This window comes from Paramormyrops kingsleyae, chromosome 22 (assembly GCF_048594095.1).
Source record: "Paramormyrops kingsleyae isolate MSU_618 chromosome 22, PKINGS_0.4, whole genome shotgun sequence".
Lineage (NCBI taxonomy): Eukaryota > Metazoa > Chordata > Actinopteri > Osteoglossiformes > Mormyridae > Paramormyrops > Paramormyrops kingsleyae.
Window position 1 is genome coordinate 6,264,521 of NC_132818.1, and position 17,120 is coordinate 6,281,640.

The 17,120-nt window shown below is 46.8% G+C and overlaps 3 protein-coding genes across 5 annotated transcripts; 1 reads left to right on the forward strand and 2 right to left on the reverse strand.

Annotated features, from left to right (window-relative positions):
- Positions 1-285: 285 nt before the first annotated feature.
- On the reverse strand, positions 286-5,955 carry LOC111843272 (guanine nucleotide-binding protein G(I)/G(S)/G(O) subunit gamma-5). The gene is made up of 3 exons (XM_023810724.2): positions 5,593-5,955; positions 2,254-2,380; positions 286-1,925 (listed from the first exon to the last, which is right to left on the reverse strand). The coding sequence occupies exons 1-2, from the start codon at positions 5,683-5,685 to the stop codon at positions 2,255-2,257; spliced, it is 219 nt and encodes a 72-aa protein (XP_023666492.1). The 5' UTR covers positions 5,686-5,955; the 3' UTR covers positions 286-1,925; position 2,254.
- A 764-nt stretch (positions 5,956-6,719) lies between these two features.
- On the forward strand, positions 6,720-9,912 carry clpp (caseinolytic mitochondrial matrix peptidase proteolytic subunit). Its single transcript, XM_023810715.2, has 7 exons — positions 6,720-6,828; positions 7,230-7,331; positions 7,569-7,640; positions 7,777-7,873; positions 8,156-8,343; positions 8,941-9,046; positions 9,129-9,912. The coding sequence occupies exons 1-7, from the start codon at positions 6,817-6,819 to the stop codon at positions 9,362-9,364; spliced, it is 813 nt and encodes a 270-aa protein (XP_023666483.1). The 5' UTR covers positions 6,720-6,816; the 3' UTR covers positions 9,365-9,912.
- A 587-nt stretch (positions 9,913-10,499) lies between these two features.
- Positions 10,500-15,208, reverse strand: aldh3b1 (aldehyde dehydrogenase 3 family, member B1). 3 transcript variants are annotated; one of them, XM_023810694.2, is made up of 10 exons: positions 15,084-15,208; positions 14,180-14,347; positions 13,984-14,094; positions 13,567-13,687; positions 13,378-13,463; positions 13,210-13,291; positions 12,645-13,037; positions 11,519-11,685; positions 11,307-11,406; positions 10,500-11,178 (listed from the first exon to the last, which is right to left on the reverse strand). In XM_023810694.2, the coding sequence occupies exons 2-10, from the start codon at positions 14,339-14,341 to the stop codon at positions 10,982-10,984; spliced, it is 1,419 nt and encodes a 472-aa protein (XP_023666462.2). In that variant the 5' UTR covers positions 14,342-14,347; positions 15,084-15,208; the 3' UTR covers positions 10,500-10,981. The 3 variants fall into 3 exon arrangements, with proteins under 3 accessions (XP_023666462.2, XP_072561048.1, XP_023666463.2); XM_072704947.1 differs by having other exon boundaries at positions 15,072-15,133; XM_023810695.2 differs by lacking the exon at positions 15,084-15,208 and adding an exon at positions 14,780-15,041.
- Positions 15,209-17,120: the final 1,912 nt, after the last annotated feature.

A 17,120-nucleotide genomic window follows, 5' to 3' on the forward strand; every position in this document is an offset into this window, starting at 1 on the left:
AAATAAAACACATTAATGCACCAAACACCAGTTTCGCTGCATATTATCGTTGCTGAAATAACAATGCTCATCTGCAAACCCATCCTGTACGACAAAGCCCACGTGTGCAGGCATGGCCGGGTCACGATGGTGAAACATGCAGAGCGTTGGCGATGGCCGAAGAACACACCAGACGAACTATTTGTTAAAGATACTTTGTGATTAACTTCAAATGTCCATCATAGCAATACATCACAATACATCTTTAAGCACATTTAAAATCACATTTCGTAAAAATGCAACATCTTTAAATATTTTAAGTCTTTATTCATTGTTTCCAAACAATTTCTCTGGGAGGCCCTTTTACAAATTGACAGATTTTACTGAAAAACAATAACAACCGCCATACTACATGCCATAATCCTCTAAACAAACAGATTAAAAAAGAAAACATGTACATCCAAACAATTCATTGGGTTACACCTTGTTAATGTAACACATATAATATAAAGATTTCCTGCATTCAATAATCTGTCAATAAGAATTTGTTTTTTCCACCACATTTGGGTTTTAATGTTGTTAACCCTCACCCCCCCCCCTCCCCAAAAAAAGAAACATTGCCATTAAAGTGAGATAACAAAAACAACAATATGGTCCTAAGACTATTGTTTACTAACTTTAAGCTTTGCTATTAATTGGGAATTACGATACACTTGGGTCTCAACAAAAAGGATATTACAGGATTTAGCGTTTTTCTTTTGAGGAGAACAAAATCTGTACTCAGAGCTGAAAATAGTCTTTCTAAAGAATATTGACCGTGTTACCAAATCACACAAGACACACGAAGAAAACAAATCTGAGATTTCAGCCGGGTTTCCCAGCTTTTCCTTCTGAAACACTAACAAAACGCTCACATAGGTCAAAGTGTTTACTTCTGTCCTACGGAGTGAACAAGATTGGCACGTTCGCTTATTTTGCTGGGGCTGGGAGCCGATTTCCTGTCAGGCGTCAGCATGTGAAAGACGAGGCAGCGCTACGTTTCTGAGCAATAAGCCGCTGGGATAAGGAGCCCAAGGAGACAGAGGCAGAGCAGATCGCCAGGAGAAGCTGGGAAGGAAACGGACAAAGTACCATCTGTAGCAAGCTGAGACTTCGCAAATAGACCCACGCAGTCTGACTTCGGCCAACGTAGCCATTCCGCCAAACGCCAGGTCACGGGACGGAGGGGGCAGAACCTCCCCAGGGTGTAGTGATGTCCCCCAGGTCAGCGATGCCAAACCAGGCAGCTGTAGTGTTTCAGTCTGGTCTATTTTACCTTCCACCCCAGGTTGATTATAGGATTGTGTACCATTCTTGTCACTAGTTAGGCCTACAGTCTATCAACACCAGTTTCAAACCACCAGAGACAAACTTTGCCAAGCCGTGTGTAAATGAAATCCATCATAATGCTGCTTCAAGGAATATGACCATTAATCTGATTAACTAAAGAACTGCCACGGTTGGTGATGTCATGGTGATGCTAGTTGATGTCATCCCAGGGAATTAATAGCCAAATATGAGTGTGTTTCCCCGCAGGGCACCGCCTTCACTGCTGCATGTTAGTGTTAGTACTGCTACTTTTCACACGGCGGGTTCTAGAAGGAACCAGGTAGTTGGAGCCCTACCTCAAAAGGGTACTGTCAGGAACAAGTTAGGGCAGTTAAACTAAAGAATGTGCAAGAATTATAAAATAGGCTGTGATCCTTTATGTTAAGGCACTACTTATGAAGATATCGAGGCTTTCGAAGAACCGTGATTAAGTCTTGTTAGGTTAGCTCAGGCTGCCGGGGGTGGGGAGGGGGAGGGGGAGGGGGGTGCAGGCCTCCAGGAAATGTCTTCAGTGGGAGAGTGGAGTGAACAGGCCAGGAGAGATGCTCAGGAGAGGTCCTGGCGTCCTCAGCGATCAGCTGCCGACAGACAAGAGTCACGTTACTGTAGCTCATGCCCATGTAGAAGCTGACATAGGGGGACAAGGAAAGACTGTGGAAGGAGAAATACTGAAAATAATGAAAGTGAGCATTCAGACTGACTAGGATGTGAGGACCTGACCTGAAACACCATACACAACAAGCATCTGGGTCATGAACTCATTATCAGCAATGATTAAAAGAGCAGTGTGACAGTGAAGCTGTCACCATGTTTCAGCTGGATTCACCATCGGCGTTTCCCTGGAAACATGGTGTGAGGGTTAGAGCTAACTGGAGGGAGTAGGGAGCGAGCACACAGGGGCCACACCTCAGAAAAGGGCACAAGACTTGGGGGGCCGGAAGGGGTTGTCGCTGGAGGGCACACCCATGAGAAGTGGGTCCTTGTGCGCATTCTGGAGGCAGAAGTTCTTCAGGTCTGATGCAGCCTGGGACACCTGAAGAAGAGGATAAATGTGACATTATTGGTGTGACAGAGAGAAAGGCAGGCAGGCAGGCAAACAGACAGAAAAGCAGGCAGGCAGACAGACAAGAAGGAAGGCAGACAGACAGACAGGCAGGCATACAGACAGGAAGGCAGGTAGGCAGACATACAGACAGGCAGGCAGCTAGGTAGGCAGGCAGACAGGCATACAGACAGACAGGCAGAAAAGCAGGAAGGCAGACATGCAGGTAGGCAGACGGGAAGGCAGACAGGCAGGTGGGAAGGCAGACAGGCAGGAAGGCAGGTAGGCAGACAGGAAGGCAGGCAGGTAGGCAGACAGGCAGGTAGGCAGGCAGACAGGAAGGCATACAGACAGACAGGCAGAAAGGCAGGAAGGCAGACAGGCAGGCAGGAAGACAGACATACAGGAAGGCAGGTAGGCAGACAGGAAGGCAGGCAGACAGGCAGGCAGACATACAGATGGACAGAAAGGCAGACAGATGGGCAGATGGATGGGCAGCCAGACATCTATCCCTGAGGGAAATTAAAGGTGCCAAGTGGCTTCATAAAACATCCAGTAAGGACAGAAGACGAAAAAGGTACATCCATTGCACATATTAGAATGCATGACCTGGGAAAATGCTACAGGATGTTACAGAACACAGAATAAAGACGGTGTAAAAAGAGAATTTCCCCACATATACCAGTGTAAAGAGGCCCTTATGCTTTGCCAGTGTTAGAGTGCTTTAGAGTGTTCAAACACAAAGCTGCACTAAAAATAAATACAGCCTGCATATATCACAGTGCTCCGGGTTTATGACGACGTCAAATCACATCCTGAGTGAACAAACACACTTTAGCACCGGAAAAGAGGTCCAGTGTAAAGGAGGAGTGACGAGCGAGTAAGAGATGCTGTACTGGACACTCAAAATGCCGGTGACGTCAGTATAGGACTCAGCCACCTTTGTTTATTTTCATCCTTCAGAAAAAGCCAGAGTGGGGAGATGATAAGATCTGCAAAAACTTGTTGTGCTTCCTCTTTATGCTCCACATTCATGTTGTTTTGAATGAGACACGTAATTAATGCCTTAGAAATTAGTCACTTCTGCAGTATGTCTATAGCACAATGGAGACACAGTACGGCACTCCTGTTTCTGGCAGCTAAACACCAGTCCAATGTGAAAGAAAACATATCCATCCCAGTATATCTAGTGCAGGTTCCCAGTGAGGCTGAAGCCCATCTTGAAAAACCACTGATGGGCAACCAGTCTATCCCTGACAGGAACAAATTAGGGGCATGGATACCCCGGGAATTCAGGGGTCCCAGTGCCTTACAGGGACCACAGTAGGGGCATGGATACCCTGGCAGATTCAGGGGCCCCAGTGCCTTACAGGGACCACAGTAGGGGCATGGATACCCTGGCAGATTCAGGGGCCCCAGTGCCTTACAGGGACCGCAGTAGAAGCATGGATACCCTGGCAGATTCAGGGGCCCCAGTGCCTTACAGGGACCACAGTAGGGGCATGGATACCCTGGCAGATTCAGGGGCCCCAGTGCCTTACAGGGACCACAGTAGGGGCATGGATACCCCGGGAATTCAGGGGCCCCAGTGCCTTACAGGGACCACAGTAGGGGCATGGATACCCTGGGAATTCAGGGGCCCCAGTGCCTTACAGGGACCACAGTAGGGGCATGGATACCCTGGCACATTCAGGGGGCCCAGTGCCTTACAGGGACCACAGTAGAGGCATGGATACCCTGGCAGATTCAGGGGCCCCAGTGCCTTACAGGGACCGCAGTAGGGGCATGGATACCCTGGCAGATTCAGGGGCCCCAGTGCCTTACAGGGACCGCAGTAGGGGCATGGATACCCTGGCAGATTCAGGGGCCCCAGTGCCTTACAGGGACCATGGGATACATTAATTTACATGTAAAATGGAGGGCAGGGGGGCTTTTTTCATTTTGTCAGGGGGCCCAGAACTTCTAGATATGCACCTGACTCCGGGGTGTGTGCGCACACTCACACAGACACATACACACACTCACACATGGACACACACACTCACACATGGACACACACACTCACACATGGACACACACACTCACACATGGACACACACAATATCATGCACTAAGGACAATTTACCAACACCAACTCAGGAGACTCCAGTACCCAGAGACACCCACAGAAACACACACACACACACACGCACACACACACGCACACACACACACGCACACAAAACGCAAAACCCACATACACAGAGCTGAGGGTGCAATTTGTTATCTTTTCCCACATGTTTACACACGTTATCTTTTAATGTGAAAATGACCATTTTAAACCTTCAACAGTTATAATAAATTTCCAGTTGGTGGTTGATACTACGATTCAATGAATGAAAAAATATTTCTAAATGCATAATATTAAACTAGTTACTGATTTTAAGATTATTCCTGTCACCACGGACATGCTCCTAAACAAAGGGATCAGCTAGAATTTCACAGTCATATGACTGACCATGCAAATGTAACCAAAGTAACTTGATAACCGCATATTTGTCCACAGGATACTTATTTATACACAGGACATACACAGACAAGATAACGTGAAGTATCTCAATGCTTTGCTTGTGGATTTGCACAGGCTATAGAATTTCCCTGCAAGCCATATCAGGGTTGGGATAAGTCATCTGAATAACAGGTCGGCAGACGTGAGTATGGGGTGGGAAAAGATCCACTGTCACAACTACACACCACCGACAAGTCGGTAACGAAGGAAACACCCACTGCACGCAGACACCCCGCGGCGGGGTGACAGTACAGCAGCACTCAGGAAGTGACAGTGTTACAATGTAACAGCGCGGCTGTAAACACGGCAGATGCTGGAGTTTGGAAGCCCATGTGTGCTAAGCGATCGCCTGCGATAGTGCCCGGTCCGATGGCGATTTGGGAACAACGAAGTGCGGGCTGCTCCCATTTCAAGGCGTGCTAAGCATATTACACAACTGCAAAACGCAATACAGTGCCGTGAAATGCAATGAAACACTATAAAACAACAGCGCCTGCGTGTAATACATTCAACTGTGGGTTAAGTTGTACTTCGACGATCCATTTGAGTAGGCGGCTTTGTAGACTTTGGTATGGTCCGGCTGTTTATTTAGTTTAAACCCGATAATACTTAGAATCATTTCCGAAATATATCAGCCTGGCAGCGTCTGCCTTACCTTGATCCTCCTCACACTGGCTTCCAGACGGAGCTGTTTAACCGCTTTTTGGGCGATAATGAGGTTGCTGCTGCTGGCACTGTTGTTTGACATGACGGCGAGGCGAAGCACTGCGACTGAAAAGGAGACCGAAGTTTTCCCCAAACGAAAGTCTTATCGAGCTCGACGAGTCTCGCAAACACAAACTCTTTTGTCCTCCAACCGAGAACACAGCAAAAAGACACTTTCTTTCCGTCTAATTTGCTGCTGTCCTACAGGTAACTTTTCCTCTTCGTGTTCCCTGCGGACAGTAAAATTAATGTTCAGTGGATGAAGCGAAACACCCGATGACAATGTGCCAATTGTTTCACGCATCATGGCCCCACCCCTAACCCGTTTGAGATGTGTGGCGTGAATACAGCCACGGCCATACAGGCTGTACGAGTACAGCAAACGTGAAACTCCAGCAAAGTCAAATGTATGTAAAACTCTAGGGACACGTACAGTACAGTATACAAAACGAAATCTATAATTAAGTCATGCTACATCAGAATTAGATTTTTAACTGTATCTGCTCTAAAGACAGTTTAATGTTTTTATTCTTGTAGAGTAAAAATGTGATAAACATTCTCTCTTAATATTTCGGATGTCTCCATCTCAGTTTATTCATTGCTCAAACGAGGCAGGGGGCTATGTGTCCAGTTTCTCCGAATACCCAGTTTAATTTTCAGCCTGTGACTCTGCTGAAACGTCACTGTGCAGTGAGAACTTCCCTGAAGCGTTGTGGATTTTATTAGTAGTCATCTGTTTAGATTTTATTTGTTTATTTATTAATACGAATTACTTCTGCAAGAATCTTTGAAGTTATTTTGGTCCCAAATGATCAATAACAAATTCATTCATATTCATATTTATTCATAACTCAGATAAAACCAGATTCTTGACTTTGAAAAAATAACCCGAGGATTATAAACATTATGCTAAATGGTAATCGATCTTTGTATCCAGTTATATTTTATAACTTATATGTGTTGTTGCAAACATAAATGCAACACTTATACACTTAACTTATACACTTCACTGCCCTCTAGCGTGGAGTAGATAAACTTTCACCTGATGGCCTGAACTCGTCACATGACAGTGGAGAGGCGCCCATGTGGACGTTACAGAGGGATTCTGGGTAAACTGGTTTTGTTCCGGGTTAGTTTGGGTCATTAGTAAGAAATCCGCATCCCAGGTTGCAGTATGCTTTTACCAGTGAGTATACATTTAGGAGTATTGTCAGGCTTCCTTTTCTAAAATGTGAAGGTGCCGTTTCCCAAATACGAAGTTGTACTGGACAACTTAACATTTTACAGAACATGTACATTATTCTCCACTATTGTTTTTGCAGTATGTTTTCTGTTATGAGATCGAAAGCTGGAGTTTCAGTTAATTCGCCTGTGGCTTGTTTGTCTGGTTTTATGTTTTTTTTTTGGTAACTCCTTTGCTTGTTTGTTGCCCAGGAACTTTTACAGGAGTAATTCTCATCGGTCCCCCCAAGCCTGGGATACTTACCCGTAGCTGTAGTACTGCTCTGTGTATTATCGTGCTCATTAAAATATGCACCATTATTAAAATTATTGCCGCTATTAAGATGCCGTGTTGCCTCCTTTTAGCGGCTTCTGCAGAATGCGGCTTCGGCGCTCAGGTCGATCCGCTTCATACACCACAGCTCGCCGTGGCGAAGCCCCCTCATCCCCATAGTGGTGGAGCAGACGGTGAGGAGCGACCTCAACCTTCTCACCTTTTTCTTTCCGTCATCAATTATAGATGTTAATGTGAAAAAACGTGTATACAAGGGCATGACTCTGGGCTGAGCATTGGGGGGTTGACCTGAACACCCATTTAAGGGTGTCTAGGGGGTTGCATTGGCTAGTTTTGATTATCACATGATGGTGCTGTGGAATGTGCGCACACGATAATGGTGAACGGCACTCTGCTCGTTCTCTCCTCAGGGCCGGGGGGAGCGTGCCTATGACATTTACTCCAGGCTGCTTAGGGAGAGGATCATCTGCGTGATGGGACCGGTGAGCCCATTGCAGTCAGCGTGGCGATCAGGGGCACCGGCCATGTGTCTGTCACGCCGTGGCGGTTATATGTCAAAGGGGGTGTTTTCCCGGCAAATTAAATGTGGTTTTCATCTGTTTTCTTTTTGCTCCACAGATCGACGACTCTGTGGCCAGTCTGGTCATCGCTCAGCTACTCTTCCTGCAGTCAGAGAGCAACAACAAACCCATTCATATGTACATTAACAGTCCGGGTGAGTGGGTGTTGAAGCCATAACAAAGCAAGCATATGGTAGCTAATATAAGGCAGGGAGAGCAAGCAAGCACTGTGCAGTAAGTGAACGCTAAAGGGCGTTGTGGACTGGGGAGGTCAGACATCTGGCCTGTTTGCACTAAATGCAAGCGGACTGAGCTGTTTACTAAACTTGGCCTTTTGACACTACAGGGTGAGTAAATGTGTGGCACTTGTAGAGGATTACTTTCTGAACCCTTTCACGTGCGTAGATGTGTTTATGCGCTGGCTTTCTGTGTTGCAGGGGGCGTGGTCACGGCTGGCTTGGCGATCTACGACACCATGCAGTACATCCTGAACCCCATATCCACCTGGTGCGTGGGCCAGGCGGCGAGCATGGGCAGCCTCCTGCTGGCTGCGGGCACCAAGGGCATGCGGCACTCGCTGCCCAACGCCCGGATCATGGTGCACCAGCCCTCGGGGGGAGCGAGGGTGAGGATTCGGAAAGGGGGGGGGGGGGGTACTTGATACCCGAGTTTGCAGTTGCTCATATGAAGAATCAGTGACGGCACATTGGACACTCGGGTTCGAACTGTTTTGAAACCTAGCGACACTTCTAATGTAAAATCGGGTCTGCAGTTCTATTTTGAAATGGCAGACGTGATTAGCCTTCTGATTCCTCACGAGGCTCTCAAAATAGTTCAGAAAAGACCACTTTCTCTGAAAGTATTTGTGTGTTAGAGATATATAGATATTTAGTAGAAATGGCAATTTCATAACAGCGCCCTGAGTGTTTGAGACTAGTATTATTCTTCAAACACGTATGTATTAACTTGTAGGCGATTTATAGCTTTACACAAATCTAGGATTTCAAATGGACACATATTCTTCTGATGCAGTTGCTAAACTTTTCAGATGTTTTCAAATTGCCGTTCCTATTAAATATGGTTGTAATGTTGAGATGTAGCTTCTTCACCCCCAGCTTCTCTATAACCAGATCGTTCCACTGAGAACTGACTCTGTTGATGTTTAACGTTCAGGCCAGGGGGACGATGCGGGAATGTTACTGATTGGCTGTGCTTGGGACAGGGTCAGGCCACCGACATCGCCATCCAGGCCGAGGAGATCCTGAAGCTGAAGAGGCAGATCAACAACATCTACTGCAAGCACACGGGGCAGCAGCTGGAGACTATAGGTAAGGCTAACTGGGAGCCCAAATGAGAGAATGTACACAGAGGCCGAAAGTGCAGCCTTCGCCTAATCCCCTATCGCTGCAGAGAGCGTGATGGAGCGAGATCGCTACATGGGTCCCGTGGAGGCCCAGGATTTCGGGATTATCGACAGGGTGCTGGTCCACCCGCCCCAGGCTGGCAAGGACGAACCGGAGCTCGTGCAGAAGGAGACGCCCACCACTGCAGGCCACTCTGCTGCGGAGCCCGCACGGCCCAGCCAGGCCTCCCCAGCGACCAACCCCCCCTCGTCCTACAAACCCGAACCGCGAAATCAGTCCTGAAGCTCGCCATCGCCGTGTCTGCGCTGAGGGTGTTCCACAGGAGGCAGTGAGCTCTGTTTTCCCAATCAGAAGTTGTCTGTAGTTGAGATGGAGAATTGTTCTCTTCAAATTGGACCCAGCAAATAAATCTCACCTGTATTTAGAGGGACAGCTTGCGCATGGGATGGTCATGTTACAGGAAAGAATCAGTCATGAGTCATTTGACATGTCTAGCAGATGCTTTGGATAAAAGTGACACTTAAGAGATCCGACTCATCCAGCCCTTGGACAGGTGCGGGTTAAGGGTTCGGGTCAAGGACAAGGGGTGAAAGCACCTGGCTGACCCTGGGATTCGAACCGGTGACCTTCCAATAAGAAGGCATGGAGTGACTTTGGCCTGTAAGACCTACTGGCTGACAAAGCGATTCCATTAATTTGATGTAGAGCTGCAATGTATTGGAAGAAATTCAAATTATTGTGATGTTAATTTGTGATAAATGTTGCAATATTCATAAAGCAAAAGGAGTTGGAAAATTTACCCAAAATAAACTATAGTCAAATAGAACTTATCTACCACCAGAATCTGTGAAATAAATCTGTCGCCACAAGCAGTGCTGAAAAACCACTTGTTTTTCAGCAATATCTAAGGAATCCAAAGCATTTCCATACAGGGGAGGGAATAATTTGAACTGGTGACCAGTTATTCACTTTTATCCTCCTTGCTCAGTTTAATTTCTTCACAAACCTGCCACGTGACGAGACAAGTGGCACGAGAATGATCAGGGTTGGCTTGGAGAGAGAATGGAGAGCTCATGCAAACGCAGCAGCAGCAAATGTGGCTGTTTTATCCTGATAGGCTAAAAATGTTTTAGCAGAGCATTGGTCTCCATTCACCAAGTGTAAACTCTAAAGATTTCAAAATACCAGAACTGTATTGCAAAACAGCATTGTTTTTGAAAATGCCATCATTTTACAGATGGTAAGACTATGAAAAATTAAGATGCATGCAAGTGTTGCCCTTCCCTCCGTGTCCTGAGGGACTGAGCAGGGTCAGTGCCACAAGGAAGCAGCCCGACAGTCAGCAATGGCCTCAAAAGGTCAGGCGTGCACAGTGTAGCGAGGGGGGGGGGCGGCTGGGAAAAGAGGCAAATGCAGGTTTGATGTGAGTCATTTATTAAACAAATGCAATTTGTTTAAGAAAGAAAGGGGGTCCCCCCCACTGGAGATATGTTACACACACAGACATGCAACATTTATGACGGCATCTTAAAGCAGTCGCAGGTCCTGGCACAGTTGAAAACGTTAAAAGTACATTTAAAGCCCCATTTCCGCACCATGAACATGCTCAGCCATTCGAGTGATTTAAGGGTGAGCTTAGCAACAAGAGAAAGTCTCGCATCTAATATCAGTGAAGCGCAACAGATGAAATGACCAGCTGCAGACCCCCACCAAATATGGCACAGAGGTACGAGGAGTTTGCTCACAGAGGGACAAACACCATATTGTAATGAAAACGTCATTAAATCTCGTGTTAAAAATGAATTTTAGAAAGTTGATGTTCTGAGGAGTTCAGAGGTGTGGTAACCAGTCCAGGTCACCAGCTAGATGTTTAGCTTCTGCTAACTGTCTGCAGATGGCTTACAGGACCGAGCAACTGTCCCAGCTCTTTTTGGTACCAGTGGCCCAACGCAGCCAGCCCAAGTTGCTCTCGGTGTACGGCGGGTAGCGCAGCACGTTGATCCGTTCCAAAGCCCAGCCGCGGAGCATGCACCCACGGCGATGGCTGAACGTCTCGAACCCCCAACGCCCGTGATAGTTGCCCATCCCACTGGCACCTAGGTGGAAGAGTGGCCCCTGGGATTACTGCACGGGAGGCGTTGCTTGTGCACTGAAGATTTCCCATAATCCTCAGCCAATGAGCTGACAAGTGCAGAGTGAGCACGTGCAACAGGCAAATACTTACCCATGCCTCCGAACGGCAATCCTGGGAGGCACATGTGAACCATGCCGTCGTTGGAGCAGAAACCGCCACTGCTGGTTCGCTCCAAAACCGCAGTGACCACCTTCAGAGAAAAGAAGCCAACGTATCACTGTGCTTCATAGCGAGGAACGTGGAGGTAGGGGAGCATGCACCGGCGTGATACGACGCATGGGCCGCACACCGCTGGGGTTTACCTCAGAGTCATCCGAGAAAATGTACAGGGCGAGCGGCTTCTCTCGCGCGTTGACGAAGTTAATCGCCTCCCCCAGGGTCTCGACGGTGATGATTGGCAGAATCGGGCCGAAGATCTCGTCCACCATGAGTGAGTCCGTCTCCTTGACATCCACCACCACAGTAGGGGCTGGTGAACATCAGTGAAGAGAGAATACAACAGATCTGAAGAGGTAGTGGGGGGTACAACAGATCAAGTTTTACATACTGCGTCAACTCAGAGCCGGCTTAACTAACCCCGACTTAAATGTTAAATGGTATGACCCCAGCAGTCATCAGCTTGGCAAGTTCACTGCTTCTCTTAATGCTGGTTCGCATGAAAGGGCCGTATCGGCATAGCTAACTAAAGATGCCAACGTGGGCCCAGCCTTTGGTAGCTCGGGCGGTTTGTACATGCACGTTCAGCAGAAGGGCGGGACTGTTTTAAATCCAGGAGCCTTAAAGCTGCCCGAACTGAGGGGCTCGTCACGAAGCGGACTTACTGGCTCGGCGAGGTTTCGCGCAGAGACTCGCGTGCTATGAATCGTGGCTCATTTTTAAACGGGGTCCATTGTGATGGTAATTTGTGCTACACGCCCAACCTGCTGCGAGCAGGTTTACAGGTTTTTGGATTAAAAAAGCCGCAAGTCCTGCCCTTTCAAGGAAAGAAAGAAGTATCTTATGCCACAGCTGCCCTATGGCTAAACCGCAGGGATGGGCAGATGAGATCCAATACAAATTAAATGTTTATCGCAATGCAGATTAGCTGTGAAGGGCCCAGCACTGATTACGAAGTTCACTATACCAGTACAGTCCCTCCTTAGTACCTCATTACCGTACAGCAGTAAATACCTCCCACCCCCATTTATTATTATTAAATACTTTGATCCCTCTGGGGAAATTCTCTTTAGGCCTCCCCCAACTTGCACTCTGTAGGTGAGGGTAAGCTGGCCGTGAAGGGCAGCCGCCCATAGCAGCACCCAGGGAGTGGGGGGTTAGGGGCCCTGCTCACGGACCCACAGATGTGCTGAGGCCGGACTCGAAGCGGAGACCCTGTGATCACAGGCACAGAGGCTCAGCCCAGCAAGCCGCCCCCAAAGGATCCCTCACCGATGTACTTCTCTTCCTCTGCCGTCTCCCCTCCGATCACGACCGTCCCCTTAGATCTCTGCAGCATGTCGCAGAGCCGCGCCCAGTGCCTTTGGGAGATCAGGCGGGCCATGTCTGGGCTCTTCTGCGGGCAAGAGCTGTAGAAGGTTTCCAGCGTCTTCCGGAGGGCCGGCACAAGAGCCTCCCGCATCTTCTGGCTACACAGCACGTAGTCTGGAGCCACGCAGCTCTGGCCCACGTTAAAGAACTTGGCCCAGGCCAGCCTCTTGGCCGCCGCCTGGACGTCCAGATCTCCGTAAATTAAGCAAGGACACTTCCCCCCCAGCTCCAGGGTGACGGGGGTCAGGTGCACCGCTGCGGCCTGGAGAATCTTGCGGGCCACCGACTGGGAACCTGGGGAAGAGGGAAGGCAAGAGCTGAAGGCAGGAATGCAACTGAGAAGCTGGAATGTTTTAGGTCTTTGATGGTCAAGAAATTCAGGAATCTGAGGCTGGACACTATGAATGCAAACATTATGCATCCAACCGTTATCAAGCGCGATAGTCTGACCTCTACATGAGATTACCTGTGAAGAAAATGTGATCAAACTTTATCTCCAATAGTTTCTTTGTCTCTTCGACTCCGCCACACAGTACTGCGTAGCAGGCCTGTAACAGCAAACGCGAGGAGGTCAGCAAATCCAGAGGTGAGAGGCAGGGAGCGAGTCAGAGCAGGGAGCGTTCAGACGTCATACCGGGGACAGGTATTTAGGAATCAGCTCAGCGAGAAGCTTCTCCGTCGCTGGGCTGACTTCAGAGGGCTTCACAACAGCACAGTTACCTGAATGGTACAGCATAGATTTATAGTTAAAAAAACAGCCAGACATCTACATGCTTCATTCCACTTACTGATGTATTAAGGCAGGAAACATCACTGTATTTACCTGCAGATATTGCCCCAATTAGGGGCAACAAAATAAGCTGAAGGGGGTAATTCCAGGCGCCAATTATCAACACGACGCCAAGTGGCTCCCTACGAACAAAGCAGTCATCCATCTTTGTCGCCTAAGAAAAAAACAAAAACCAGTGCAGGCTTTTAGTACTCTCTCCCGTGTTTTACGGGTGCCTAGTTACAGGAAACAAATAATGAAAGCTCAGTTTCTCTTGCCAACTCCATTCAACTCAACAGCTGCAAAAACATGGCTATTATCTATAACGCTAAAATCTCTTCCAAAAAACGAATTTGATAAACACAGGTGAAGACACCTTAATGGATTTACACAGAGAAAGGAGGAATTTGCTTTCCAGACCCTACTATTCATACAGGTTTGTGCACAGTGTCAGGCTTGCCAAGCACTCACCAGGTTTTTCCCCACGTACTCCGGCATCATCCAGGTCTTGAGGTTGCTGATGGCGAAGCGCAGCTCATTCATCACGATGTCAATCTCCGAGAGAACCACCTCGAACTTGGGCTGCGGGACAGGGTGGGGGTAAGGGCTGCGTTAGATAAGCCGAGGCAGCTGCACAGGAGCACAGGAGCACAGGAGCCGGTCGCACCTTGGCCAGGTCCTGGTGCATCGCGTCCAAAACCCGCTGCTCGTTCTCCCTGAGCAGCGCCACCATGGCCTCCAGCTGGGTCCTTCGGAAGTGCTCCGGCAGGGAGACGCCCGAGCGAAAGGACTCCCGCAGCCGCTTAACAACCTCCGATTGCGCGTCCATGTCCTCCTGTACATTAACGGTAAAGTGGCTTTATTCGGGATGCGCACTTTTTCTTAAACAGCCGGATTCAGTATGGCATTAAAGAGCAGGGTTTTTTTTATTAAAACACAAACATCACGGTGTATTGTGAAAACGAATGATAAGCGGCAGAATGATTTATGCAAAGACTTACATTATTACACAAGCATCAGTGCGACAGTTTAATTTAAAATGATCTCGATATTTATAAACTCACGTGCGTACATCAAACGATTACTCTAAACAACTTTGACATCCAAAATATATCAGAACTATCAGTCTTATAAAGGCGGGGGTAAAGCTAGCTTCATATAATATGGATAAAGAATTAACATGAATAAAACAAAAGCTTAAGGAAAACATAACCGTAGAAATTCAGCTTTGCGTAACTAATATGTGAGCAAAAGAATCAATCTGTACCTGCCCGCATGCGCATTGTCTCCAGGAAGTAAGACCAGAACTTACAGACCACCGGCGTTATATATGTCACCCCCTCCCAATTAATTGTTTGTGAAACCGCAGGAAGCACTTAAAAGTTACATCTCTTTGTGTGGAATTAAACATTTCCGGCCTGAGTGCACATTTACTCTTTGGGGGGGGGAGAGAAATCGCCCATTGCTCATTTTGAAAGCATTATCCTGTAAATAGTGGTATGATGTTCATTCAGATCGTTCTGAACATGAGGAGCACAGCGCACTGCAAGCTGCTGCACCTGCATACTCACGGAGCTCAGCCCGACTTTCCCGGAGCCGCACAGCACTGCGTCCGCACGCACGCCGATCTTCCTGCGCTCATCCGGGATCGGCGATCGCGGAAAACTTCCGGTTAATCTCCATTCGGCGAGACTTTCTGAAGTTTTTGTCCAGAATAACAGGAAAAGCCAGCTGTGTTTGTTTGGTTGTAAAGACTAAAGAATAAAATCTAAAATGCAATTCTTGTCTTAGAAAATCTAGACTTATACCACGCATTAAAGTATGTAATGTAATACAACTGCAGAACGGGGAAAGTGTAAGGCGCTTTTTATATGCACAGAAAACGTTGGTCGTATTTGATAAAGGCCTGTAAGTGGGCCTAACATACTCACCAAGCTACATAAAGCATTTTTCCTGTTGAAATTGCTTAAGTTAAACATCAGATCTGTCACATCAGCAGGGGGAAACAGGAGTCACAGACTTTACCGAGAACACTTACAGCATTTAAATGTTTGTTACAGTCAGCGGAGCCTATAGGTTTAGGCTGGGTGCCAGCAGTAATTTACTGAGACAGCTTTCAGTCAGCCGATAAATTTCAGCTAAAATGCGTACTGCGTTTGTTTGATTCCAAAGTCATTATAACCAGTTTATTTAGTGGATCTTTATCAGTCATCGGCATGACAAACTTCGAACGATAGTAATCAATGTACCACGGCGTGGCGCTGTTGGACAATTTTTACCAAACGATAACACTACGTAACAAATTTTTATTTTATTTTTGTTCCTGGGTATACAGTGTGTTTTCCTAATCCCTTATGCCTAAAATAAATTGAAAATGGTTCTTGTTGCACAAGACTGAGTGCCTATCCGCTAATCATTAAACTGTGGCGTTTGTCCTACCCACAGACTCTTTTTTTAAACTTAAAATAATTTCTTAAAATGAAGGTATTTGGCCCCTCATTTATACATTGGGCCTTGTAAACTATAAGCTATTTAACTGGGTAATACAGTAGTGCGACAAGCAAATCAAACTTTAAACCTTCAAACTTAAAAATTCTTTCGGGATTGAAGTTTTTCCATTATAGTCATCATTATAAAGTAAGCCACTTTTAATATCAGTGGTTGCTGGAGGCTAAAAATTTGAGGAGGTAAGAAGATAATGCATTTTACATTATTACAATAGTGTTTTGTTTTTAAAGGAGATAAAACATTCTTTTAAATTACAATACATTTTTAGTAATGAGTTACTTTGAAAGTTACTCGAAAATAGTCTCGAAAATAGACCTCAGTGGGCGAGCTTCTGACCTTTTTCACACCATAGGTAGACAAAGCTAGACAATGGAGTTAATGTAACATGAAAATACCGCCAATGGAAAGTTGTCCACTTGGCCAGACATCTTATTCACTGGGATGTTACTGGGATGTTATGGTCAGACTACAGACCATAAACTTCTCCAGCTTAGAGTGTAGAGTGATCGTGACCACAGCTTGAAGGCACAGGGTGTTCATAAGAGGCACTGCACTCATCATGCGTGTTACACAGCCAGTGTAAACCTGGTGTAGCATGTGCTTTATGAAGAAGGTCTCCATTCACCAAGTCCACTGACATCTACCTACAGAGGCTCTTCTCTGGTGACAAACCTGTACTGAATACAAAAAAAAAAGAATCTATCCCTCTTCAGTCATTGGCTATGTTATGCATATCATATTCAAAGAAGTACAGGGTACAAGGAGAAGTACAGGGTACAAGGCTGCCAACACCCTGTTTGACACAGAAGTATATCACACATGACACAGGTATATAATGAAAACATTCAATATTTAGAAGTACAGTATGTGGTAAAAGGGGAAATCAGGAAATACACCACGGCGCTGTATACACGCAAAGTCTATTACAGCAAAAGGTTAGCTATCTGCAACAGACAGACAGACCATGAAAGAAAAGCATAGGGTGATAGTTCCACCTTGTGGCGAAACTGTGGTACTACAGCGTATATCTGTGATCCGCGTGTACCAAGGAACCCACGTGATCATTGTTAAAATAGGATTCCGTCTCGTTAGAAACGGCA

Coding starts and splice junctions, on each gene's coding strand:
- LOC111843272 (XM_023810724.2), bottom strand. CDS start 5,685: ATGTCAAACAACAGTGCCAGCAGCAGCAACCTCATTATCGCCCAAAAA. Junction 2,381..5,592: donor CCAGTGTGAGGAGGATCAAG/GTAAGGCAGACG, acceptor CCTCTTCTTCAG/GTGTCCCAGGCTGCATCAGA.
- clpp (XM_023810715.2), top strand. Junction 7,641..7,776: donor TCATCTGCGTGATGGGACCG/GTGAGCCCATTG, acceptor TTTGCTCCACAG/ATCGACGACTCTGTGGCCAG. Junction 8,344..8,940: donor AGCCCTCGGGGGGAGCGAGG/GTGAGGATTCGG, acceptor TGCTTGGGACAG/GGTCAGGCCACCGACATCGC.
- aldh3b1 (XM_072704947.1), bottom strand. Junction 14,095..14,179: donor TGCACCAGGACCTGGCCAAG/GTGCGACCGGCT, acceptor CCTGTCCCGCAG/CCCAAGTTCGAGGTGGTTCT. Junction 11,686..12,644: donor AGAGGAAGAGAAGTACATCG/GTGAGGGATCCT, acceptor GATGTTCACCAG/CCCCTACTGTGGTGGTGGAT.